At 45.2% G+C, this 27,661-nt stretch overlaps 1 protein-coding gene across 2 annotated transcripts in view; it reads right to left on the bottom strand.

Annotated features, from left to right (window-relative positions):
* Window positions 1-381: 381 nt before the first annotated feature.
* WIPF3 (WAS/WASL interacting protein family member 3) overlaps window positions 382-27,661 on the bottom strand; it is an 82,855-nt gene continuing 55,575 nt past the window's right edge. The window contains exons 3-9 of one of the 2 annotated variants that reach the window (XM_070369478.1): window positions 26,793-26,925; window positions 22,697-22,828; window positions 19,129-19,878; window positions 15,257-15,406; window positions 14,262-14,363; window positions 4,574-4,650; window positions 382-2,545 (exon numbers count right to left, since the gene is read on the bottom strand). In XM_070369478.1, coding sequence (XP_070225579.1) covers window positions 2,522-2,545; window positions 4,574-4,650; window positions 14,262-14,363; window positions 15,257-15,406; window positions 19,129-19,878; window positions 22,697-22,828; window positions 26,793-26,925 — 1,368 coding nt within the window. In that variant the 3' untranslated portion in view covers window positions 382-2,521. The other variant, XM_070369479.1, reaches the window with a different exon arrangement.

The following is a 27,661-nucleotide window of genomic DNA, read 5'->3' as shown; positions in this document are numbered from 1 at the left end:
GTGCTAAGTGCACTTCAAGTTAAAAGCTGCTCCATTTCAACACAATTTAGCAGAATTTGTAAGCATGTTTGATATTAATAAAAGTGAATAAGTGTAGTGTTATCTACTTGTTACAAAATACATTTGAATTTTTCCCTTGCTTGGTTTTCTCAAACACCTATTCGTTTAATTAGCTACAAAAATCAGGAAAACATTCTGTAGTTTAGTTTAGGTATAGTTTACCTCCAAAAAGAAAGGCTCCATTTCTAACCCAGAATGTTACAGCAAGTGCTGGGTCCTGTGTCAGTATCCTGTCTGAGCCCTTCTAATCCTTAAAGATGGTTGGCTTAGATTGGTGCCGGCGACCGTCAGTCAGCTTTAACAAGTAAACAACTGGAAGCATTCCCACTTATTAAAGTTTATTAATACAAAGAAATGAATCTGCAGAGGGAAGATCAATAAATATAAAATACACGGGAAACACTGGGAGAGTCACAGACCACAGCGCTGGGGAGATTCCTCGAGGATGGGAGGGGCACTCTGTTTGAGTTTGTGGTCCAGAGGTGAAGTATTTGTCCTGCCGCAAGAGTTCAAAGGGCAGGAATTCAGTGCTGGGTCTGGAGGAGAGATGTGATGCTAGATTGCTGAGATTTTTCCCTAATTGCAATTTTTGGTTTCTGCACATTTCTTCCCTCTGACCTTGAATAGTTTTATTTTGAATTTCTATCCCAGTGGTGCAGAACATCAGGATGTAAACACCTCATCGGAGCAGGCAGTCTACTCCGAAGGTGGAACGGCTTTGGTCTAGCGCCTTCTTAATCATGATTGTTAAAAAACCCTTGTAATTATTTTGTACAACTGGGAGAGAGGTGGAGTGGATAGTGTTATATAAAAAAAGTTCTGACCTTTTGGAAAGCTTGCAGAACCAATAAGACAGATCAGCTATACGCACAGCTGATGACCTGCAAAAGCTTCTTTGTCACTGATTTAGCTGTTATAGTTTGGCGTGATTTATTCCCCAGGGGAGGGAACTTGACATTGCTCAGTGGCTTCTGTTTGGAATGAGAGAGTACATAATGATGGTGGACACCATCTCAGGGTCAGTCTCCATTCCAGACAGGAGGTGGTGGATGCGGTCACATGTTTGCCAAAACCCCACTAACAGTCTGCCTTCTGCGCATGGCGTATTCTGGGCATTACATCCTCAAGATGTGAGGGTATGAGTGGGCTGTTTCAGAGGAAACATTTTTCACTGTTTTCTTTCCACCTCTCCCGGATTTCCTTTAATCTGCAGCTATTTTGAGCACAGATGAGGGGTCAGTCTGCTTTTTTCTATTTTTCTCTCCTTCCTCAGTCACAGCTTTTCCTCCAAGGATGAGGTCAGGCAGCAAGCAAAAACACACTTTCATTCCCTTGCCAGCCCCAGAAAAAGGGCATGAGAGGAGCAGCCACAGCTCACAGCCAGTCCTGACCCATCCATATTCAGGGCTAGCTGAACTCATATACTTTTCCTCTCTAGAGGGGTGCTACCACAGGGACTGGGGGACTCTCAGACCAGCTCAGAAAGGTGCTAAGGTTTACCTGATGGGTGGATCCAGGTTCCCTAAGGGTGGGCGGGGGACATATTTGAGGCAGGTATTTCAGAATATGTTTTAGTCTATACTTTTTCATGTCATGCTTTCCATGATAAACCCTGCACTCAGGGGAGGAAAAAGAAAACATTTCTGAGACAGAATTAATGATGACTTATGTAGGTTTCTAATTTGCAGGGAACATACTGAAATCTCCTTCAGCTCACCTCACCCTGGCTGCCAGGATGGGGGCTCAGCGGGACAGGAAGGACCATTGCAGAAACGTGGGCACGAGGGGCAGTGTAAACAGTAAGAGCGTTGGCTACCTGCAGGACTGTTCAGTTACACAAGGGGCCCTGTGGTCAGCCTTGGAGGGACTGAGGCCACTCTTGCCTTTGATCTGCGTTATATTTACATGAGGCAGCAAAAGAATCCTTGTACTGCAGGATGGGAGCAGGAGGGGCCATGTGGCAGCATCTGGGTGAGGGACACGCTACTCTCGGGGAGCTGCGTCATTCATAAGGCATTACCTGGTTTGATTTTGCAGTTCGTGTGATGAGACTAGAAAAATCATGCCAATAAGAAGCTGTTGTGGATACTATGACTTTGGGAAACTAAGGGATCGTCTAAAAACAGTTCCGAGTCTAGGGAGGGCCAGCCTGCAGACGTATTTACAGTCATGGAATGGACACTGTGCGGTGGGACAAGGCTGTCACCTGTGCCAAGGTGCACTTTAAAAAATGGAGAAATAATGTGTGTGTGTTTTAAATTATTCAAATAATAGTTGACTATAATACTGATTTAAAGCCTGTGCAAAACACGTATTTACAATAAATAAACGCTCCATTAAGAGCCTGTGTGTCAGCTGAATTACGACTTGAGAATAGTGAGGTCTGACGTTCTCCTGGGGACGCCCACCCTGCCATATGGACCTCCAGGTGGCTCACAGGACGTTGGCTTCATCCGTCTTCTCACCGGAGCGTCTTAAGCGCTAACTGTGGAAACACAACAGTGTTACCAGGTGAGGTCAGAGGTAGATGAACCATCCCCAGGACTGGCTTTCCCTCATGCCTGCAAGGCTGCCAGGGTCTGATGGTTCCATCATATGCAAGGTGCTGGTCTTCAGCCAGCGGGTTGTGGGTGGAAAAGGAAAGTGTAGCTTGTTTCAGGTGGGGACCGAATGTCATAAAAAACATTTTAGGGACCAAGTACCAGCAGACCGCTTGATGGGAAGCTCAAGAAAAGTGAAGACCTTGGTGGCGATCTCAAGACAAGGCAATGAAAAAGAGAGAAAGGGCCCCAGGCTTTCAGATTTCCTGTTTAGGGCTCCCAGCCTTGCATGGATCACGTGGGCTCTGGCCCATAAAAGAAGAGCACCCCTGGGGCTCTGTTCACCATGTCTGAAACCCCGTGATTTCTCTGGGCAATTGCTTTTTGCCTCACTGAAGTGAAAAATGAATTAACATGGTTCCACCTAGACATAAAGACCTTCTTGACTATGGGATGCCCAAGACAGACTACAGTCCATCCTTGACTAGACTTTGTGGGCTCAGGGGATTCAGATGTGTGCCTGCCATGAGGTTAGGGACTGGACAGTATGGAATGTTCCATCATGCTTATAACGTCTGAAGGTGAGTGTGACTCCTGTCCTGGCAATTCTGACCTGCCAGGGAAAGAAGCAGTGAGGCGCAGTGGAAGGAGCACTGGACAAGGAGTCAGAGGTCTGTATGTGTGACCTCAGGTGAGTTCCTTAACCCCTCGGAGCTTGGTTTTCTCATATGAAAAAAAGGCATTAAAGATAAATCTCTCCAGCTTATATCACAGAGTTGCTAAAAAGGATCCAATGAAATAGCATATGTAACTTCTCTAAACTATAAAAAGTTGTGTAATGTAGGGACTATTATTTTGATTATTACCATATTTTTCTGATCACGGGAGTAATGCATTTATTGCAGAAAATTCAGAAATTGCATAAATGCACTAATAAGTCAAATTCAGTCATAAGCTGGCAGAGTGAATGCCTGTTAACAACTTTGTGTATATCCTTCCATCTTTTTTTTTCTCTGTATATATCCTTCTCTGAACTACAATCATACACCCACCCAGTTTTAAACCTACAATCATCTGAGAATGTTTACTGCAGTTCTCAAAATTGGATCAGCTGTGGTGAGAAGGGGAGGAGGGTGCTTGTCCTCCTTCAAGGAACCTTCACCTCCCCCAGCTTCCAGGAACCTAGTTCATTCCTTCTCACATCCCTTTCCTTCAGGTTCCAACCTAAACTGTGGGTCCTGCCCTTTTGCCACATAGCTGTGAAACTGGAGGCCAGGAGGGGACGAGAATCCCTGTTTTCAAAGAAACAAAGGGCCTTTAAAGATGAGACCCTGTCCTGTGCCGTGAGAAGCGTCATCTCCGCCCAGGTTAGAAAACACACACGCTGTGTTCAGGTTGCCTTGTGCGAGCATGAGGGTGTTTCTTCAAAGACTGTCTTACACGGGCAGCTCTCTGCTTCCCCCTCCCCCCAGCTTTCCCCTAGCCACCAGCACTTGAATTTTGAGGCTAAATTGGTCAAGTTAAATGACAATGTTGATGGTGGAAACCCGGCCCCACCCCGGGGGGGGGGTGGTGGTGGTAAGAAACCAGGTACTCTATAGATGACAGAGAATATTGAGTTATGTTTTATGCATGTTACAGAGTTTTTCTCTTCATGCTTCTCAGACCCGGGTAACGAGGGAAGGATGATGGCAGTGAACAGGGTGATGGTTGCAGAGGGATTCCCAGGGGTCCCACGTGCCAAAGTAGCTTCTAATGATTCCAGAGAAGCCCTCTTTCACTCTTCAGGTTTTGAAATTATGAGTGGTTCACCACTGGGTCCACCCCAGCTGGAAACACAGGTGCCCATGTGGCTTCGTCCCCCAGGTAAAACATGAAGCTATTAACATGAAGGGGAAAGCAAACCTCCACAACTGTGTGCTTCTTGAGGAGGTTTCCCGGTTTTACACTCAGGGACCAGAGAGCTCTGTTACCTGAGCGTTTCTGCCTTTGATGTCGTCAGAGCTCTGCCCGCCTGCCTCGGCGTGGAGCCAGGGACCAGGTGTGCGGCCTGAAAGACACAGGAGCCATCTCACCATCTGTTGGCCGCGGGCCAGCTGTGCGCTTCACAAAGTCTGGCTCCGCCAGCACTCAGGGCAAAGGCGCAGGAACCAAGGGTAACTTGAGCCCGTCAACCCGAACCCCTCGGGCTCCTGGCCCTAGACCGTGTGTCTCCACCCACTGCTTCTCTGTCACAGACCGTGGCTACAGAGTCATCATGTCCACTGTGCTGGAAGGAGAAGAAGTTATGAAGGGCTCTCATCTAAATGCAGGTGAGCCTCTCAGCTCTGAACACCCCACCTGCTACAGACTCACTCGTGCGTCCTGATCCCAAATGAGCTGGCGCTGTGCTGCTGCTGCTGCTAAGCCGCTTCAGTGGTGTCCGACTCTGCGTGACCCCATAGACGGCAGCCTACGGCTCACCCGTCCCTGGGATTCTCCAGGCAAGAACACTGGAGTGGGTTGCCATTTCCTTCTCCAATGCATGAAAGTGAAAAGTGAAAGTGAAGTCGCTCAGTCGTGTCCGACTCTTCGAGACCCCATGGACTGCAGCCTACCAGGCTCCTCCGTCCATGGGATGTTCCAGGCAAGCATACTGGAGTGGGGTGCCATCGCCTTCTCTAGGCGGCGTGCTAGCGTTGTTTAAAAAAAGGAGTAAAAAGTATGTGCTGACACAGCTCAGCCCCTGCCTATGAGGATCCAACTCATTCTCTAAAACATGCTAGGTTTAAATATTACACAAGTTATATGTATATGAACATATATTCTCATAATTAAGAATTTGAAGAATATAGAAAAGGTAATAGGGGAAAAACCCTAAAATGCTTCCTCTCTGCCTGCCCTTTTCTCTAATCCCAATTATTTATCCCAGAGTCACCTCTGCTAAAAGTTTGGTGTTTATCCCTCCAGCTTGGTTTTACTTTTTGGCATGTATACACAGATGTGTATGTATATAGGCAGATATGTGGTTTGGTTGATCTAGCCAAGTTTTAAAATCCACATTCCCAGGAATTCCAGAACTTTTTCTGTGAGCCAGGTAATCCAAATGGTGTCCCTGTCTCTTTCTAAAGTCTCCCTGTGTCCCTGCGTCCCAAATGTCGGCTGCATTTGGTACAAGACTTTTCTGTCTGCTTCCATCACCGTCTAGGAATTAAATATCTATGTCCCAAAGCCCTTAAAACAACTCATGTTGCTGTGCAACTGACTAACATGAAAAGCAGAAATATCCATCACAGATTATTTATGATAGTTAAAAAAAACTGATAATCTGCATTCAAAAGCAGTGTTCAGGAAATCTAGGGTTTGTTATCATATGATGGAGCACCAAGCAGCCATCTGAGTGTCTACAAAGACTCAAATAATTTGGGTTGATGTTTGAAATGTAGGAGAAAAAAGCAGGCTAGAAATCGTATAAATAGCAACACACCTCAACTATTTAAAGGGCTTCCCTGAGAGCTCGGTTGGTAAAGAATCCGCCTGCAATTCAGGAGACCCTGGTTTGATTCCTAGGTCGGGAAGATCCCCTGGAGAAGGGACAGGCTACCCACTCCAGTATTCTCAGGCTTCCTTTGTGGCTCAGCTGGTGAAGAATCTGCCTGCAATGTGGGAAGCCTGGGTTCAATCCCTGAGTTGGGAAGATCTCCTGGAGAAGGGAAATGCTACCCACTCCAGAATTCTGACCTGGAGAATTCCATGGACTGTACAGTCCATGGGGTTGCAAAGAGTCAGACACAGCTGAGTGACTTTCACTTTCTTTCAACTATTTAAAAATCCATTAAAAAATGTAAATAATATACTGAATTGATTCCTTTTGTATTTATTGCTCTTTAAAACCTCTTAAAAACACTTTTCATGTTTTCTACAAAATGAACATATAAGTCATCTAAGGGAGAGGGTGGGAAGATTTGGGAGAATGGCATTGAAACATGTATAATATCATGTATGAAACAAGTTGCCAGTCCAGGTTCAATGCACAATACTGGATGCTTGAGGCTAGTGCACTGGGATGACCCAGAGGGATGGTATGGGGAGGGAGGAGGGAGGAGGGTTCAGGATGGGGAACACATGTATACCTGTGGCGGATTCATTTTGATATTTGGCAAAACTAATACAATTTGTAAGTTTAAAAATAAAATTTTAAAAAAAAGTCATCTTAAGAATCTGTTACTGTATGATATAGTTGAACTACCACATAGAAGCATCTCTACAACTTACAAAACACTAATCCAATGGGTCCTGTAATTTTCATTACAATGCTTTAAAAATTAATGAATGCATCTGTTCTAGGATACAGATTTCTGGGGGCAAATGGCACAGGAAGTACTAGATTTTTAGCCAAATTTGCATGGTCAGCTGCTGCAGTTTTGTCCACTCTTTGGGAACCCATGGACCATAGCCCACCAGGCTCTTCTGTCCATGGGAATTTTCCTAGTGAGAATACTGGAGTGGGTTGTCATGCTGGCCTCCAGGGGATCTTCTCAACCCAGGGATTGAACATGTGTCTCCATTGTCTCCTGCATTGCAGGCAGATTCTTTACCGCTGAGCCACCAGGGAAGCCCCTGTGAAAAGTAGAGACACTGATATACTTAATTCCATGCAGCAGTATGGCCCTGAAACTACTGTTCTTAGACTTACTCCAGTCTGCTACAGAAGAGCCTTCCTTTAGACCAAGGTTTCTTAACTTGGCTCTATTGACATTTGGAGCTGGATAATTCTTTGTTTGGGGAGGGGGGCTGCCTGTAGGGTGTAGGTGATCTCACAGCCTTCTTAGTCTCTACCCACTAGATGCCAACAGCAATTCTCCACACCCCAGAGACCATTTGTGTCAAGAAAAAAAATGTCTCCAGACTGTGCCAAATGTCCTCTGGGAGGCAAAATACCCTCCGCGAGAACAACTGGGCAACGAAACAAGCTTTTCCATAGGTTAACAGTGCCCACTGGTTTTTATAGATATGATGGGAAACAATAGCAGAGCTAAAGGATAACCAATTTCTTCATAAAACAGAAAAGAAAACTCTACATGTTGTAAAAGAAATTTCACTGTTGCTCGAAAAGGGTGGCTGAGAGTTGCCAGGATTACCTAAGATTCTTTTAATTCAGCTATCCCCTTGGGGGGTGGCGTCTCAAATATTTCCTTTTGCGATGCCACTAGGATCTCTTAGAATTCAACAAACAGAGCCCTTCTGCTGGAAATAGTCCTTCACATGGGCTGTTTTCCTATAGGAGAGTATTTCAGATTCACTAAAATACTGGTTTTCAAACTTTTGGTACCACTATGTGCAGTAAGAAAGACTTTTTCCATTTCTACCCAACCACATGTGTCTATTGCACACAGAACAGCCTGAGTGACCATTGTTGCCGCCTCCTGGGAACCAGATGGCCTCTCTTTCTCTGGTTATTAACACGGCTGTGTGTCCGGAGCTGGATGCTACAGAGCAGCCGACTATGAAAGACTTCTCTGAACAGTGGGGCTTAAACAAGCAAGTCTACTCCTGGGTGGAAGGAGCAGCAGCCTGAGGGCCACACTGGCTTCCAACTTTACTTTTTGTCATTTGTAAATCAGGCCAGCCTTATACCTTTCCCCAGACACAGAGATATTTTCATGTGTTAAAAAAATTTTGTTCTGTAGCCAACCAACAAGAGGCTAAATACTGCAGGGCTTGGAAAGTATCCAGAAAGGATTTACAAACTTGGCTGGCCATCAAAGCTGGGTCTCTTGGAGGGTCTCCCAGAACGTCTCCCAGTCTTGGAGTGCAATTCCAGGGGCTGGGGGAGGAGAAAACAGACTCCTTGGAGAGGCAGATCTAACTGTCAGCTCTGGGCAACTCGATCTCTCTGAGGTAGGGTCCAAATGGCATCAGGTGGAAAGTAGCAGTTATGGTGCAGAGAATCACATTGTGTATTTGAAACAAATGGGATGCTGCATGTTCTGGCCTCACATGCAGAGAAGGAATACTGATTGGACCATGACACGAGAGGCAGATGGCATGCAATCAAGAGCACAACTCTTTGTGACTGGAAACGTTTCACTGGCAACGCTAACCAACTCTTTGCAACTCCATGGACTGTAGCCCGCCAGGCTCCTCTGTCCATAGGATTCTCCGGGCAATAATACTACAGTGGGATCTCCAGGGGATCTTCCTGACTGAATGTGGGTCTCCTGTACTGCAGGCAGATTTTTTACTGGCTGAGCTGCTGGGGAAGCCTATCTGTATGACACAGATGTTAAATGGAATGGTAGTTTCTGTTTCCCTTCCTATCCCAAAGCAGCTCAACAAATACGAAGCGAGATGCAAACCAGAAGAGGATGCTCTTACTAGATGATTCCAGTGCAGCCTGTGGTGATGATACATGGGCTGGGCCAGAGTTAGGGTGCCCTCAGCTGTGTTCCCCAGGGGCCTGTATGTTCTGTGACCTGTATGTTGTATGATTACTTGCAGGAGGGTTAGCCAAAATAATTGGGCTTCCCTGGGAGTAGTTGTTTTTCTATCTTTTATAAACAAGAAAAAGATGCTGTTAAAAATATATTTATCCAGAAAGATGTTGATTTGAACTCTAAAAAGCAACCTGGAGTCATCATTTTCCCTTTTGAATACAGAGCCACTGAGTCTGTAGCTTCCTTTCTAACGGCAGGTGCAGCCTTTCCTCTCAAGTGAGCTGAGGGCACATGGTCGGGGGGTCTCCCTAGGCCTCTGCATGGAGACCCCTCACCTGAGAAGGCATCTAACCCACCCTTGGTTTGGTTCTAAGCTGTTCCGGTCTGTCAGGCAGCCGGCCCACGTCAAGAAGAAGCCTCAGGCTCTCCTGGCTGATGTGGAACAAAGAGCCCCGCCTCAAGCCCTGGTTCTGCCACCAGCTGTGGCCATGAGCAGGCCACCCTACTTCCGCATGGCTCCTTCTCCCCGCCTGGAAGGAACTGGGCTGGGAAACCTCACAAGGCTTCCCTTGCTCTGATGCTGGAAGCCTCTCACAGCCTCTAACTAAAGGACATGACGCATTTCACTGGACATGATAATTCTCATATCTGCCAGAGCTAAGCCTTAGAAACTGCATATCTAGCCTCTCCTCTCCTCGCTGGCTGTCATTGTCACAGTTGATGTTGGTCTGAGGGACCCACAACCCCATCTGGGGAACTTACAGAGTCACCCTATACACTATAGGGCCTCACTTCCCTCCTTGGGCACTCAGACCAGGGGTGGGCTTAATCATCGACCCTCACCCCATAATTTGGGATTTTAAAATTAGTTTAAATGATTTTTAAAAGTAATGTATATTTATTTTAGAATACTTGGACAAAATAGTGAGCCATGAGGAAAATAAAAATCACCCAACATTCCGTGACTAAGGGATAACCAGTCCTAACACTGTAGTGGATGTATTTCTAGCTTCTTCTCTCTTTTCTTTCTTTGTTCCACTTCTCTCTCTCCACATAAATTCATGAAACAATTTCTTTTTAAAATTAATTTAGGTTTTCTTAAAAGTTTTTTTTTTTTTTTGAGGTGGACCATTGTTTAAAGCCTTCATTGAATTTGTGACAGTACTGCTTCTGTTGTTTACATTCTTTTTTTTTTGGTGTGAGGCCTGTGGGATCTCAGCTCACTGACCAGGGATCAAACCTGCACTCCCTGCATTGGAAGGCGAATTCTGAACCACTGAACCACCAGGGAAGCCCCTAGGTTTTACTTAATGTAATTTTAGTATACTGGGTTGTTTTGTTTCTCTTCTCAAGGTTGCATTGACATTTTCCCATGTCACTAAATATTCAACAGCACTACTATAATAGATGCAGAACATCCCACCCAGTGGCTCTGCCCTATTTTACCTCATTGCTGGAAATTCGTGTTTTTTTCAAATTTCTTCTGTAAATGGTTTAGCAATATATTAAAATATATGTATGTTTTAAAATACATGTATGTATGTTTTAAAATATATGTATGTTTTAAAATATATGTATGTATGTTGAATTATTGATTAATTCAACAATTATTTCTTGAGTGTGAGTGCCTGTCCCTAATGGCTCAGTGGTAAAGAACTCCCCTGCCAATGCAAGAGATGTGGGTTCGATCCCTGGGTCAGGAAGATCCCCTGGAGAAGGAAATGGCAACCCACTCCAGTATTATTGCCTAGAAAATCCCATGGACAAAGAAGCCTGGTGGGCTCAGACAAGACTTAGTGACTAAACAAAAACAAGTGCCTGGCCCCATGCTGGGAGCTGACAATAGAGCAGTGAATAAAAATTGATATTATCCTAGCCCTCCAGAGCCTTACACTGTACTTGGGAGATAGACAGGAGACAGGTAAATATATAACATGTCAGGAGGTGATGTGTGCTTTAAAGAAATGATAAGGCAGCATAAAGAGAATGACAGGAAGGGCTGCTATTTTATCTGGAGTGATCATCAGGGAAGACCACACGAAGGGATGTGGTCACCAGTAATAGTCAGGCGTGGCTAAGATAAGCACACTAGGCCAGAGGTCCTTACTACCTAACTGCCCTCCGTAAAAGCTGAAATACTTTGGCACAGGCATTGTCTTCTGATTCTCTTAGTATTGGGACATCTAATTCTTTGATGTTATGGTGGGAACCACATCGAGCTGTTACTTACTTCAGTGTCTGGTGGAGAAGTTTCTCAGCTAATGGATATAATGGTAGCCAATTTTGCTATAAGTATAAAGTAAATGTATTTTAGAAAATGAGTTGGGCCACAATGAGATACAGCTTCATACCCATAAAGATGGCTACAAACAAAACAAAATACCCAGACCAGAAAATAACAAGTGTGGGTGCTGATGTGGAGAAACTGGAAACTTTGTGTACGCTAATAGGAATGTAAAAGGGAACACAGTATGATAGTTCCTCAAAAAATTAAAAATAGAATCACTACGTCATCCAATTCCACTTCTGAGTATATACACCAAAGAACTGAAAGCAAGGTTTCAAAGAATTATTGGTACATTTGTGTACACAGCAGCATTGTTCACAACAGCCAAAAGATGAAAGTAACCCAAGTGTCTATTGATGGACAAACAGATAAACAAAATGTGATAAATACATACAATGCAATATTATTCAGTCTGAAAAAGGAAGGAAATTGTGACATGTTACAGCATGGATGAACCTTGAGGACATTATGCTAAATGAAATAAGCTACTCTCAAAAAGTCAAATATAGCATGATTCTACTTATATGAGGTACCAAAAGTAGTCAGACTCAGAACCAGAGAACCAGAAAGTACAATGGTTGCCAAGGGCCTAGGGGAGGGGAGAATGGGGAATTGTTTAATGGGTATAGAGTTTCAGTTTTGCAAGATGAAAAGAGCTCTGGAATCTGGTTGTACAACAGTGTAAATGCATTTCACACTACTGGACTGTATACACAAAAATGGTTAGGATGGTAGATTTCATGTTATCTATTTTTTAAACCACAATTAAATATAAAGAAAAAAGGAGTTGGGATGAAAACAATCAATCAGCCATTTTCCCAGTGAACTGACCATGATGAGGACAGTCTGGCTGGGAACACCAGAGTGAAATTTTATATTTCAGTGTCTGTCTGTCCTCTCTTCCTTCACCAGCACGTGACTCTCTCAAGGACAGATCAAGGGGATCATTTATCTAAATCTCTCCAGTGCTAAGGGACTTAATAAGTATCTGTCCATACGATCATGACTTCACCCTTACTATCGCCATTAAAGTTAATGAATATTTGTGAGCTATGCATTTTCCCAAAGATTCCTAGTGATAGGGTTTTGCACTTTCTTTTTATTGTGGTAAATACATATAAAATTTCCCATTAACAACATTTAATACATTCCCATGGTTGTGTAGTCATCACCTCTACCTTGTTGCAGAACATTTTCATCAGCCCCAAAGGAAACCCATACCCATTAGCAGTCGCTCCCCATTCTCCATACCCTCCTGCCCTTGGCAACTGCTAAATCCACTTTCTGTGTCTTTGGATTTGTCTATTTTAGGTATTTCGTATCAGTGGAATCCCACAATACGTAGCCTTTATGTCTGCTTCTTTCACTTAGCATAATGTTATCAGGGTCCATGCATGTTGTAGCATGTATCCCTGCTTCATTCCTTACTGTCCAATAATATTTCCCTGCATGGCTCCACCACATTTGGTTTATCTATTTACCATTTGATGGGCATTCGGGTACTTTTCACCTTTTGGCTATTGTGAATAGTTATGAATACCTGTCAGATACCTTGTTTGAACACCTGCTTTCAATTCATTGGAGTAGAATTGCTAGGTCATATGGTAATTCTGTTTAGTGAATTGAGGAACCTAATGCATTTAAAAAAACTGGACAAAGTCATCTACTAAAGAAAGGAACAGCTCATACTTGCAGAGTGGAGCAGGGAAGACAGCACTGAAAGCACGAAGCCTTAGGGGTTTGTGTGCTGTGCGTCAGAAGGACAGAGAGAAAGCACGCAAGCAGGCAGAGACAGCTCCAGAAATGTCACAAAAGAGCATGGAATTAGCCTCATCTGATGGAACCAAAGTCATCTCCCAGACCATGAAGACCTCTAATCTTGGGTTACAGGTCAATGGCAGAAATACAAGAGGAAAACTGTAAGAAGAAATGTAATCAGATAAGCATGAACTGTACCAGGCTCACACTCACATAATCAACAAGGTTCTCTCCGCAGCACCCAGGAATGGCAGGGACAGGCTCATTTAATTGTGCTAGGAGGCTCCTGCAGTATCTCATGCCCACCAATGCCATTTCAATCCCAAAGCACATCTTCTTTTTGAAATGGCAAATGCCCTTTCTGGTCTGTAAGATGTCCATTCGTGAGTAGGTTGAATTATTACTAATTATTACTTCTTGATCACCAGGAGATTGTTCTGGTGTGGGCACTCATTTGAACATTTCTCTGAAAGGAGAGGATCACAGCACAGACTGCCACCTGTGTACCCTGGTGAGCTGTGTCAGGGTAAAGCTTTTCTTCTATTCTCAGGGATAAGACTAGTTACCATGGGCTCCAAATGTAGCCAACTTAGTTACTAGAGTCTGAAGGTTGAAGAACTACACAGCACTTACTAAAACTCTTCTTTTGTAGTGATTTAGGGCAGAGATTAGCAAAATACAGCCAGCAGACCAAATGCAGCCAGTGCCTGCCTTCCCAAATAAAGTTTTACTGGCAGACAGCAATGCCCATTTCTTTATGTGTTTTCTATGGCTGCTTTCATGTCAAAACAGCAGAGCTGAATTGTTGTGATAGAGACCAGATGGCCAGCAGAACCTCAGACATGTCCTCTCTGGCCCTTTAAAGAAAGTATTTGCTAATCCCTGGCTTAGGATAAGGCTCTGATGACCTGCAAAGCTAGTTGCCACTCTTGACCTTACCCCTCAGCCTCAGACCTGAGTACTCCCTGCTCAACCTGGTCCAGGTCACCTCTACCTTGCAGCCCCAAAGGCACGTCCACTTGCCCTGACTGATAACCAACCAGCTCCTTTCCTCCTCCTTCTTCTTGGTGCCACATCATCCACCCAGGCCCAGGTAGATACTCAGAGTTCCTTTGTATAGCCTGTGGCCCGTCAGTGCACCCAAGCACCTAATTCTGGAGGGTCAGGGAAAACCAGGAGTCTTAGCGAGGTGGTACTTACTTCTGGGGATCTTGCTGGGGTAAATCTTCTGGCATGGTTTATACTCATCCGGAGGAGGAAAATCTTCCATGGAATGGAACGTGAATTTAGATTCAAAGTCATCTGCACACAAGGGAAATCGCAAAATCACTCTCATTACTATGATGATCTGAGTTTTAATAATTTTCAGAAGCAAACAGTTTTGCCTGCTCAGTGCAAGGTTTTAATGGCAGGGCTATTCCCTTCTAAGACATCCATTCACCTCTTAACTTTTACTATTAATACTTATCTGGGACAAGGGGGAATCAGGACAATGTCTTAAGGAAGCTTCCATAGGGAGCAGAAGTGCCACAGGCCTATCCAGGGCCCACGTGGGAAATTTGGCAGCAACAAAGGCCCTTCCAAGTTCCTGTGGCCTGCCGTCCTTCCTGTGCTCCTGAGGAGAACTCTAGGTGGGGTGGAGATGGGTGGAAAGAACAGGAGTCCTCAGCCTGGCTGGTGGGAAGGAGCCCAGCCTGTGTCCAGTTGGGGATCAGGGCTTCCCAAAGCAAACGAGTTCTGCCATGAGCCCCTGATGGCAAGAGGAGAAGGGTCTTGTGGCTCTTTTATGAGTTGAGTCCCTGCTTTGTGATCTAGGTTTTGGGTATGACAGTGGTTCAGCCCACCAAGGGGTCCAAAGATTTTTGGTCACACCTGACCAAAGATGACTTTCCTTCCTAGTTCCACAGATTTGCCTTAATTGATCCTGTGCTGGTGGGCCTTCCATCCATGTCTGATTTCATGTCTTATGTCTGATTTCTCCATGGAGACAGGTGTGCGTGTGTGCACGTGCATGCGTGCATGCACACACACACACACACACACACACACACACACAGAACTTAAACATTGGTTTTCTTCTCTCTCTGTAGTCTCAATCAGAAGGTTAGGGAGTAGATTCTGGAACCCCTCCCCAAGAAAGCCTCAAAAGAAACCCTATTTAACACAACCTGTAGGTTGTTCTTCACCCCACTCACCAATGATGTTCAGGCTTCCATTCCGCAGCTGACCTCCGGGCTGCTGGGTCGGGGTCCAGGCTAGGGCCTGCTGGCTCCTGCTGGAAAGCTCAGTGGTGGGTGACCTCGCAGGGGGTGCTGGGGGTGGGTTGAGTTTTCCCCCACCGGTCCCTGGCAGAGAAGATGACGGTGTATTCAGATACAGGACTTTCAGATGGAAGATGCTAGGATGGTAGATGCTATAATCTTCTGGGAGAGGTGAGGTATTGAGATCTTTGGGTGTAAGATGATATAATGATGAAAAGGCAGCCTCTCGAGCCAACCTTCTTGGGATTGTGTCCCAGTCCTCCTGCTAGAGTAATAACACCACCTCTCTGTGCCTCAGTTTCCTTATCCATAAAATGGGAATAATAATATATATATATACACATTCTTGGGCTTTCCTGGTGGCTCAGATGGTAAAGAATCCAACTGCAATGCAGGAGACCCAGGTTCGATTCCTGAGTTGGGAAGATCTGCTGGAGAAAGGCTAGGCTACCCACTCCAGTATTCTTGGGCTTCCTTGGTGGCTCAGCTGATAAAGAATCCACCTGCAACGCGGGAGACCTGGTTCAATTCCCGGGTTGGGAAGATCCCCTGGAGAAGGGAAAGGCTACCCACTCCAGTATTCTGGCCTGGAGAATTCCATGGACTGTATTAAGTGAGTTGATTTAATTAAAGTGGCATGTAGTTGGGGCTCAATGAATATTAGCTGCAATTATAGTATCAACCCTTGTCATCAGATGGTACAGCCCAAAGAAGTAAAGATACTGCACAATCCTATGCAAGGGAAGGACTCTCTACAGGTGAGACTTGGGGTGGGGCTGGATGAGCAGGCTGTCGGGGGCTTGCTCCTGCCCCTGTGTTTCTGCTCACACTCATTCTCCTGCACCTTAGTCCCTGGTTTCTCCTTCCAGTTACTTTAAAACCTACCTAGCTCCCAGGGCCCAACTCAAATCCCACCTACTTCATGAATTCTTCCCTGATGATCTCCTTTGCCAAGACTTCTTCGCATGACTCATTTGGCAGTTAATAACCTGCTGCCTTGGCACATCAACTTGGGTACTCGACTCTTCACTTTGCTATTGAAGTGATGACAACTGCACCATTAGTATCTGTGCCAAGATGTTCACAAGTACAATCTCCTGCTCTTCCCTGTGGTTGGTCTGAGCAGAAATTACCCTCATGTTGTCCGTGGAAAGCCAAGTTTCATGTCCAAAGACACAGTGGAAGAGGCCAGACAAGCACCCATCCTGGCATCCGGTTTGCAGCGCTGAAGCTGGCCTCCCCAGGGCCATCAGCGCTCCTCACTCCTCAGCTCCTCCCTCTGCCTTTCCCTTTCTCAGTCTCCCTCTTCTCCCTTGCTGGTCTTCCCTTCCTCTGTACCAGGATCCACTAGGATTTACTTGTTCCCACAGAGGGACTAAAGAGGATAAGGGGCTGTGGACCCCTCTTCTGGGTGAGAAGCTGCCTCTCCACTTGGTCAGAGAGAAGGAAGTGAGGCTGCTGAGCCCCTAGCTACCCCTCTCCCCAGGCAAAGCACCCCAGGCATACTTCCTCACTTGGTATGTATAACAATCCTTTGTAAAAGGTGTTATTGTTACTATTTCCATTTGTCAAATTAAAAAAAGCAAGGTTTAAGGACATTAAAAACAGAAGAGGATGGGAAGGCAGGATTCGAACTCAGATCTCTCTGAATCTAAAGCACTGATTTTTTTCACCCTATCTTAAACATTTAGGAATCATGAGCCTCAGAAGGGGCTCACTAGTACTAATGCTGGACATTATAATTAGTCAGTTGAGAAGAGAATGATTAAAATCTTATCTCTTGTGATCAAAAGCCTTAAAAATATCCTTGCTTTTTGTACCAGGAACTCCCTTTCAGAAACTTATCCTTTAAAATAAAAATCTAAAATGTAGACTACAATTGTTATAAATGTATTTCCTGCAATATTATTTGTAATAACAAAAAATGGAATCAACTTAAATATCTTAACACTAGAAATATGGTACATATCAATTATCATATTAATATGCTTATAGATACATTTTAACAATTTCATAAATATCAAATTACATCAAAATTGCTTTTAATATTATATTAAATAAAAACAGAATAGAAAATAGTGTATACAAAATCATATTAACCATGTAAATATGTAGGTATGTTAAGAAAAAAAAGAAACACATCCAAATACGATAGTTTTTACTTCTGGGTGATGTTATTATGGGTGATTTCATTTTTTTCTATTTGCTCTACAATGAGCTTGTATTATTTTTAATTCAAGGATATATATTTAAGAAACTTTCTGCTTCAAAAGATTTTCTGCAGATTCAAAGATACAGAGAATTATCTTTGTAAATAAAAGGTAAAAATTATCTTTGTAGTAAACTGGTGATTAGTAGCAGGGAGGGGTCGGGGCAGGGCAAGATAGGGGAAGGGGATTAAGAGGTACCCACTACAAGGTATAAAATAAATAAGACACAAGGATGTAATGTACAGCTCAGGGCACATAGCCAAAATCTTATAGTAACTTTAAATGAAGTATCCTCTATAAAAATATAGACTCACTATGTTGTATACCTGAAACTAATATAACATTGTAAATCAATTATACTTCAATTAATAAAAAAAAAGTCTCAAAAATTTTTTTTCTGAAAAATCAAGGAATATGAGCCTGTGTGTGTAATTGTGGATATATGTTGGGCTATGTGTGTGGATGTGGGTTTTGATGAGTGTGTGCATATATTTATTAGTGTATGTGTGTGTCTGTGTGTGTATGTGTGTGGGGTGCTTCCCCTATGGCTCAGTGGTAAAGAATCTGCCTGCAACGCAGGAACTGCAGGAGATGTGAGTTCGATCCCTGGGGCAGAAAGATCCTCTGGAGGAGGGCATGGCAACCCACTTCAGTATTCATGCCTGGAGAATCCCCATGGACAGAGGAGCCTGGCGGGCTATAGGGTCACAAAGACTCAGCATGCATGTGTGTATGTGTGTGTGTACATGGGTGTGTGTATACATGGGTATGTGTGTACATGGGTGTGTGTGAATGTGTAGTGTGCTTTCCATTTAGAAGGACACCAAAGGTGACTGAAGCCTCATCACTTCATGGAAATCATAGTCATGAAGCATGTATATTCAATCCAGATCATCTATGCTGGAAACATGAAGGGATTATTTTTAAAGTTTGGCTGAAAATATGGACCCTCAGTTTTCCTGAGTCAGTTGGAGAACCTGCCAAAAATATGGCAGAATGCTAAACTAATCTACTCAGGATCGATGAAAATCCTGGCTGGAAGCCAGACTATAATAACTCAGACAAAAATTACACAGGAGAGCTGGTTCTGGAAACAAATGCGCTTATAGCTGTCTCAACCTGGGGAATGGTGATAGTAAAAACAAATAGACTTTTCTAGATCTCACTGTTCTGACAACTGCATGAGGGGAGAATTATTGCTATGCCCATTTCACAGATGAAAAGAAAGCACAAAGAGGCTGAGGAATCGCCCTGGGTCACACAGCTAGTCATGGCATGGTGATTAAGGCCAGAATCCCTAGCTTGTGGTCTGCACCATCTTGGACAAGTCTTCCAGCCTCCCTTACCCTGGTTTCCTGTCTCTAACCTGAATACCTCAGCATAAAGTCATATAAAACAAGTTTTTCCTGTGCTCCACAGGGCACTGAACCGGTCTGATCTAAAACAAAATTCAGAGTTAAGATGTCCTGAGGTTTTCCCAAGTGGGCCACAGGTGCAGGCCTCTGGGGGTGTCCATATCACCTCCAGAGCTGCTGCCAACGGTCAGAAAAATGATCCTCTGACACGACCACCCTGGACCAGAACAGCAGTGCTTACCGGGGCCTCGGCCCGGCCTCTTCTTCTGCAGGAATGGCTGAGATCCCGGAGGGGCGGGCGGCGCCGGCAAGGCCTGCCCGCCGGGCTTGGGTGGCTGGGCCTGGAAGCTGGGGGACTTGGGGGGCAGCGGGGGTGGGACTTCACTGCTGCTGTTAGCACTTGGCAAAGGGGGCGCAGGCAAAGAGGATCTGGGGGTGCAGGAGGCGTAAAGGGGGAGTGGAGGTGGCGGGGGCGGCGGGGCGGGAGGTTCCCGCACGTCTTGGGCCGGGCTGGCAGCCTCCGCATTGAGCCCCGGGTGCCCACAGGGAGGGAGCAGAGGGAGCGGGGGCGGGACGGGCGGTAGGTGCAAGGGGGCCAGCTGAGGCTTCGCTGCCTTGTCACTGGGACCCAAGGCCGGGGGCGGCGGGAGTGGCGGGGGTGGCGGGGGAGGAGGAGGCGGTGGGCAGAGCAGAGGCGGTGGAACCACCGGGGGGCTCCCTTTAGACGGTGGGCCAGGTGGGGACACCAGCGGAGCTTTGACGGGGTAAGACAGGGGCAGGGGTGGCGGTAGGGGCGGGGGCGGTGGGGGCGGGGTTGGAGGCGGTGGGGCGGGCACGCTGGGGCGAGGGGGTACCGCCCTGGCCGCGCCATGCCCCTCAGAGGCGTTGCCTAGCCTGGGAGACGCAGGGGGATTGAATGGGCCGCTGATAGTCTTGGTGGGAAGCCGTGGAGAAGGCGCCCGGGAGCCAGGGCCCTGGCTGGTCTTGCCACCTGAAAGTGAGAGAATTCTGGGTTAGCTCAGCGTGGGGTGTGCGCCCTAGCGAGGGGCTCTGTCCAGCACGACCTCAGTGAACCTCATGGTGGTCATTCTCTTCCCGCGCGGCCACTGGAGGCTGCAGGTGGAGCAGCTGGCACGCAAGGGGGCCAGCCCAAGGCCCTTGCCTGAAGAAACACACTGGCCGCTGGTGAGACAAGCCCAGCTGGAGCTGCCAGATGTGGCTGTGGCACCAGCTTCCTGTTGTACCCCACCTCCACCCTCTGACCAGGATTAGGTCTGCCCTGACCTCCTTCACCCTTCCTCCTCTCAAGGCCACCCTCACCCTACCCTGTTATTCTCCAGGCCAGTCAGCCGCATCTGTGGGTGTACCAACCAGAAGCTCCTGATGAGGGAGGTTTTCCTCACTCCAGCATTTTGTCAACATGGACTTTGTTTCTGATTTGAAAGGAGATTCAAGATTCCCTGAATATACTAGGTGATTGGAAAGTCAGTGGGAATACTCCCTGCCTTGGGGATCCAGGTCCAATGACCTTGAACCTCCCAGTTCCATACCCTCTGGAAACTCAAAGATCCCTTTCCCAGGGGCTTTTGCCCATTTCTAAGCAGCTTGCTGTCTCCTGATCTCCTGGCTTTCTTACCCTGTAGATCCTTCACCACATCAACCCCAACTTGAAATCCAATGCCTCTTTAAATCCAATGCCAACAGCAACAGCTTGCTCATAGTAGGCATTTGTATTCGGTGGATGTCATGGAAGACTCGGGTGGAGGGTGCTCCCTGGTTGGGGCCTCCTCACTCTTTGCACACCCTTTCACCCTACTTGCCACCTTACCCTTTTTTCCCTCTGTCACTTCAAAGAGAAAAAAGTCCCTCTCCTTGTTTACTGCACAAAAGTTCTGCAGTCACTTAAATATGTCCTTGGAGTATCACTCTCCACTCAGGAGGCATATTAAGACATTTCTTCCAAATAAATGCACTTTCCCTAAAAGGAATTTTTGGGAATACATTTTTCCTATTCCAGCACCTGTATATTCTATAATCTCTATGAAAATATTTGGAAACCACTAGAAAACGTTTGCTTCTCACACCTTCAGCTTCCTCGTGCTGCAGAATAGGAAACACAGGTTTCATATCAAATTATAATGCCAGCAGCTGTTGGTGGTTCTGAGCTTTTCAGTCCCTGAGTCTCCAGTGTGTTTACCGAACCGGGTGCTAAAAGTATTTGGTGCCAAAAGTCAGGCCGATCACGGAAGGGCATGGAAGAGGTGACTCTGGGGCTGAAACTAAGTGAGCAGGACCACAGTAACTCTGGCTTTCCAAACGGATGACCCTACTCTGGCTATGATGCGACAGCCACATGGACACATGACTCATGACATGAGTCTCAACTGCGGAACGCTCTTCTGGAGGCAGGGTGGAGCTGTCATTATTCCTCTGTTGAAATTTTCTTTTAGATGGCTGTGGAGGAGATAATATCTTTGCACATATGCATCCACCCTGACGGACTTGGTTCCACCAGGGTGCTAAGGCAAGCATTGCCAGAATGGCTCACTGTCCATGAGCAGCAGCAGGAGGTCCCCACCTGGCCTTTTCAGGGTCAGGATCTACCACCTGCTATTCCAGCATGAGACATTTTCTATGAGGTCTAGGGTAGGCGTCACCTTCAGAGATTGCTGCCTCCAAGTGCTCCAGCCTGTTTTCAGTAGTCTACAGGGATGAAGATGGAGGACCCAGGCAGCTCTCCAGACAAGGCAAGGCCTCCCTCTCTACCCACCAGCCAGATGACTTTAAAGAGGTAACAAGTTTGAGTAGCAGAATCAATCCCTGAATAACTAATCTTTAAGTTTTTAAGTGTCTGAGAGCACCGTGTATCTGAGATTCCAAAACCCTTAAAGTGGGTCAGTTAAAGTACAGGAGCCTCTACTTACTAAATGCCCAACCTAATGAGAGATGGGCAAACCCGTTTGTATCACCATGTGAGCAGCAGAAGCAAGGACAGCACAAATCCTCGCCCAGCTTATGTGCATGCCCATTCTGGGATGAAGCAGAGAGCTGAGCAGTGTGAGTTCAAGGGGAGACCCACAGGAGTCAGAATCAGCTCTGGCAAGGAAACCAGGCAGCAGACAGGGCTCCGAGAATAAGCACCAAGCAAAGGGTTTCCTTCATCACATGAACGCAAGCCCTAGAAATCCAACTAGAAACACAGGAGCAGACCATGAAGTGGTAGGGAACGGCCAGTTCGAGAGCATCAAGGGGGCTTTGTTGACATGAAAGGAATCAGCTTTTGAGCCTGGGTGTTTATCAAAAGATGAAATATGTCTTCCTCCTTCCATTTGTGTATGTTTCCAGGAGACCTCATATTGCATGGAAGTCTCATTACACATTCTATACAAGCCAGTGATGTTTAGGGTTTGTTACATAGCAACACCTAACAGACATGATGCTAGAGACCCATCACAACTCACCACTGCCAGTGAGTCCACAGTGACGTCATGAAGACCTTCTATTGTGATTTACATCCGTACTTCGCAGTGTGGGCCACGATCACACCATTGCTAAACACTCCACACTATGGCACCTCCTTCTTCAGTGATTACAATGGGATGATTTAAACAGGATGAGGATTTAAAAGTCCCTTAGAAACAATTCTGTGTTTCGAAAACTTCTAGTACTTACGCTTCCAAAGAGGTGATCTCCTACCATGTGACTATTCACTCTAAACATGTCACTTATGGGCAGATGAGGACTGCCCTGTTGGTTCCGCAAGGCAAGGAGATAAGAGTCAAAGATAGCCAATTTGAACTCTTCCTTACCTGCTGCATCCCTCTGGCCTGCCGGTCGTAAAACTGGAAAACCACCAGCAAACAGATCTCCCAGGGCTGGAGGTGTGCTCCCCCCTCGAGAATTTGCAGGACCTCCTCCTTCTTTGTTGGTTCCTTTAGAACCTGTAGAGAGAAGAGGCAAGTAGTTGTGGACCTGTGAGCAGAGCTGAGCGGCCAGCTCTCACCCTGGCCATGGTCTAACACTGCCCGTGGCAGCCTTCCCTTCTCCACCCACCAGTGTTACCCTTTTCCTACTCAACATCTTTCTCAAGAACCCCTGCCTTGTGCCCCGGCCTGTCTGCCACCCTCTCCAGGCTACCAAAGACCCTTCAGTAGTAACCATTCTGAAAAAGGATCAAAACAAAGGCATCTCTATACTGCCATTTAGTAGATGTGTGTTTGTGCGCGCACTCAGTCTGTGGACTCTTTGTAATCCCATGAACTGTAGCCCGCCAGGCTCCTCTGCCACAGGATTTTTTCAGGCAAGAATATTGGAGTGGGTTGCCATTTGCTCTTCCAGGGGATCTTCCCAACCCAGGGACTGAACCTGCGTCTCCTGCATCGGCAGGCAGATTCTTTACCACTGAGCCACCTGGGAAAACCATTTAGTAGATGTCACCTTTTAAATTAGAAAACCCAAACACTGTAGGTAAAGAGCTGACCCCAATTTCATTTGACTGTTGTAGGAGGACTAGACGAAGAAAACCCACAGATTTAATTTAGGCAATAATTTTAACTTCTGGTCCACAGAGCCTGGTCCAGGATTTGCAAGCAGGAAGTAAAGGTCTGCAGTGATTTCTTCTTTGGCATTTTCATTCTCTGTCTCCCCAGTTCCCACTCCCTGGGCCTAGTGCTCTTCCCTGCACTTTTTTTTTTTTCCCCTATGGGAAAGAAAGCTCATGAGCTCCTGAGAGATGTCACTAATTCCAGACTTCCAGATGTGTGTGAGAAGACATTGAGCTTACAAGAATTTCTGGCAGACAATGTCCACAGCCTGAAGCTAATATGCACAGAGAAATCAGGGCACAGTGCCTACTGGTGGAGGAATGTGGCCAGATTACCCCTAGTATTAACATTAAACATTATCTCTTCACTAGAATGATAAAGAAATGAGTGTCCCAATAAAATGAATTGATCTGTTAACTTGTTTGTTGTTGTTCAGTCACTAAGTCATGTCTAATTCTTTGTGATCCCATGGACTGCAGCATGCCAGGTTCCTCTGTCCTCCACTGGCTCCCAGAGTTTGCTCAAATTCATGTCCACTGAGTTAGTCTTAACTAATTAGATGGTGGGTCTAGCCAGAACTAATTTTTATTGTAATCAATCCTGAAAATGTTTCTTAAAATAATTTGCCTATTCATGTACATTAACATATATAATTACAGATATTAGATACAATTATATTTTAGGACTATCTTTGAGAATTACCATCATGTATCATTGCAAAATATATGGAACCATAATAATACCTTATATTTAAATATATTTCTTTTTTTTTTACTTTTGTTTTCTTTTTTTAAAATTTATTTATTTTAATTGGAGGCTAATTACTTTACAATATTGTACTGGTTTGTGCCATACTTTGTATATATTGGGCTTCCCTTGTAGCTCAGTTGGTAAAGAATCCGTCTGCAATGTGGGAGACCTGGGTTTGATCCCTGGGTTGGGAAGACCCCCTTCAGAAGGGAAAGGCTACCCACTCTAGTATTCAGACCTAGAGAATTCCATGGACTATATAGTCACAAAGAGTTGGACATAACTGAGCGACTTTCATGTTCACTTTCTTCCACTGTATTTATTATTTCAGCCTTCAACAATCTTGACCAAAAAAGAGAGCAGGTATTATTATCTCCCCCCATTTTGCAGATGAGCAAACTGAGTCTCAGAGAGGTTCCCTGATGTACATGGTGGCAGCATCAGAACTCAACATGGGTCATCTGATGGCAGGAACAAGGCTCCTTTTACTCCATCATAATCTAGAAGACATAGAAACTTATAGTCATATGATCCTGTGAGAGAATTCGGCAGAAATATTTTTCCTTATGGAAAATAAAATCTTTGCATTTGTTAGGGTTGAGACTTGAATTTTTTGCTCATTCAATTTGAGGATTATGTTGACACAGCATAAGTGATCTTTAAATGTTACTTCATAATGGATAAATACATTGTGTAACATCCATACAATCAAATCTTCAGTTCAGTTGCTCAGTCATGTCCGACTCTTTGCGACCCCATGGACTGCAGCATGCCAGGCTTTCCTGTCCATCACCAACTCCTGGAGCTTGCTCAAATTCATGTCCATTGAATCGGTGATGCCATCCAACCATCTCATCCTCTGTCAATCCCTTCTCCTCCTGCCTTAATCTTCCCCAGCATCAGGGTCTTTTCCAGTGAGTCAGTTCTTCTCATCAGGTGACCAAAGTATTGGAGTTTGAGCTTCAGCATCAGTTCTTCCAATGAATATTCATTGTTGATTTCCTTTAGGATTGACTGGTTCGATCTCCTTGCAGTCCAAGGGACTCTCAAGAGTCTTCTCCATTACCACAGTTCAAAAGCGTCAGTTCTTCAGTGCTCAACCTTCTTTATGGTCCAACTCTCACATGCATACATGGCTACTGGAGAAACCATAGCTTTGACTATATTGACCTTTGCTGGCAAAGTAATGTCTCTGCTTTTTAATATGCTGTCTAGGATGGTCATAGTGTTTCTTCCAAGGAGTAAGCGTCTTTTAATTTCATGGCTGCAGTCACCATCTGCAGTGATTTTGGAGCCCAAGAAAATAGTCTCTCACTGTTTCCATTGTTTCCCCATCTATTTGCCATGAAGTGATGGGAACAGGTGCCATGATCTTCATTTTTTTGAATGTTGGGTTTTAAACCAGTTTTTTCACTCTCCTCTTTGATTTTCATTCAAGAGGCTCTTTAGTTCCTCTTCACTTTGTGCCATAAGGGTGGTGTCATCTGCATATCTGAGGTTATTGATATCTCTCCCAGCAATCTTGATTCTAGTTTATGCTTCATCCAGCCCAGCATTTCACATGATACACTCTGCATAGAAGTTAAATAAGCAGGGTGACAATATATAGCCTTGTATATTGTAAATTGGGAAAGTACTCCTTTCCCAATTTGGAACCAGTCCATTGTCCCATGTCTGGTTCTAGGTGTTGTTTCTTAACCTGCATACAGGTTTCTCAGGAGGCCAGTAAGGTGGTCTGGAATTCCCATTTTTGTAAGAATTTTACAGTTTGTTGTGATCCACACAGTTAAAGGCTTTAGCATAGTCAATAAAGCAGAAGTAGATGGAATTTTTTTTTTTTTTCTGGAATTCTCTTGCGTTTTCTATGATCCAACAGATGTAGGCAATTTGATCTCTGGTTCCTCTGCCTTTTCTAAATCCAGCTTGAACACCTGGAAGCTCTTGGTTCACCTACTGTTAAAGCCTCACTTGGAGAATTTTCAGCATTACTTTGCTAGCATGTCAGAGTGCAATTGTGCAGCAGTTTGAACATTCTTTTGCATTGCCTTTCTTTGGGATTGGAATGAAAACTGACCTTTTCCATTTCTGTGGCCACTGCTGAGTTTTCCAAATTTGCTGGCCTATTGAGTGCAGCACTTTAACAGCATCATCTTTTAGGATTTGAAATAACTCAGCTGGAATTCCATCACCTCCACTAGCTAATGGGTATAGGTTTCCTACTGGTGTGATGGAAATGGTCTCGAACTAGACAGGGGTGATGGTTGCAACAACACTGAATATATAAATGCCACTGAATTGGACACTTTAAAATGGTCAAAATGATGAGTTTTATATTGTGTGTATTTTAAAACAATTAAAATAATTATTTTACCATGAAGTTTTTTTTTAAAAGCATTTGAAAGTTGATGGTAGATATGCTAAACATCATCAGCAGATCGGGAAAGATAGCTCTGATTCTCTCACCCATGTAGACTGTACACTGAGCAGCTCTGAGATGGCCAGATGTGTGTCCTGATGAGCACTTGTGGCCCTGTCCTGAGCAAGTCAGGAGTGTCTGGCTGAGCCTCACATGGCCTGCCCTTGGCTCTTAGCAGGCCGGATGCTCACTTACCCTCAATCTGCGGGGCACTGCGGTCATTGATCTGCGTGACTTTTCGGAGGCGAGTCCCTTGCTGGATATCAGCCAACAGTGCACTCCGACCTTTGGGATCTGCCTTTCTCAAGCTGGAAGCATCTGCACTTACCTGTAAGGGAGTAAGAGGGATTTGATTATAATTACATATAACATTTGCAGGTAAGCCGTATGTCCTGTCTGAGGTAAGTTTCCCCTCCCACACTTTTCTGCCTTCCCTGTTTGCTCTCCCCTGCATCACTCTCACCAGTGCAGATTATCTAGGGGTCTTAGGTCTTGCCGCTTACCTCCTGCCCTGCTCACATCCTTATCCCTGGGGACCCAGAACAGATTCTTTCTTGTGCTGAAACTCCCTTAATCTTAAAGAGCCCTAATTCATGGCCCCCTTTCCTCCTCATAGGTGAGCCCCATCCACTTATCTGGGCTTCTGGCTGTGTGTTCCTGACTCTGGCTCTCAAGTTCTGAATAATTACCCTGCCTGGTGTCCCCAGGTCCCCTCATGGACCAAATTCAGAAAGAAAGAAGTGCAGGAGATGGCAATGAAAGTTTAGTGACTGCTTTCTTCTCTGTGTCTGAGTGTGTTACTTTAATTCTCACAAAATCTTGTGAGTTTCAAGTGAGTTTACCCTCATCTTACAGGTGAGAAAGGACTATGAAATCTCTTCCTAGTCACAGGGCTAGGTCCTAACCCAGATCTGCTGAATTCCAAAGGCCACGTGCTTTTTATATTGAAGCACTACAGATCAAGGTCATGGTGCCGTAGTTAGGGCAAGTATTCTCTGGACTACGAAAATGCTTTGTAAACATGTTCACGAGAATAACCTCTCCAAGTAACACTGAGGTCCGAC

This window comes from Bos mutus, chromosome 4, assembly GCF_027580195.1.
Source record: "Bos mutus isolate GX-2022 chromosome 4, NWIPB_WYAK_1.1, whole genome shotgun sequence".
NCBI classification, from domain to species: Eukaryota; Metazoa; Chordata; class Mammalia; order Artiodactyla; family Bovidae; genus Bos; species Bos mutus.
Note: the sequence above shows the minus strand (reverse complement) of the source record. Positions and strands in the feature narration are given on the sequence as shown.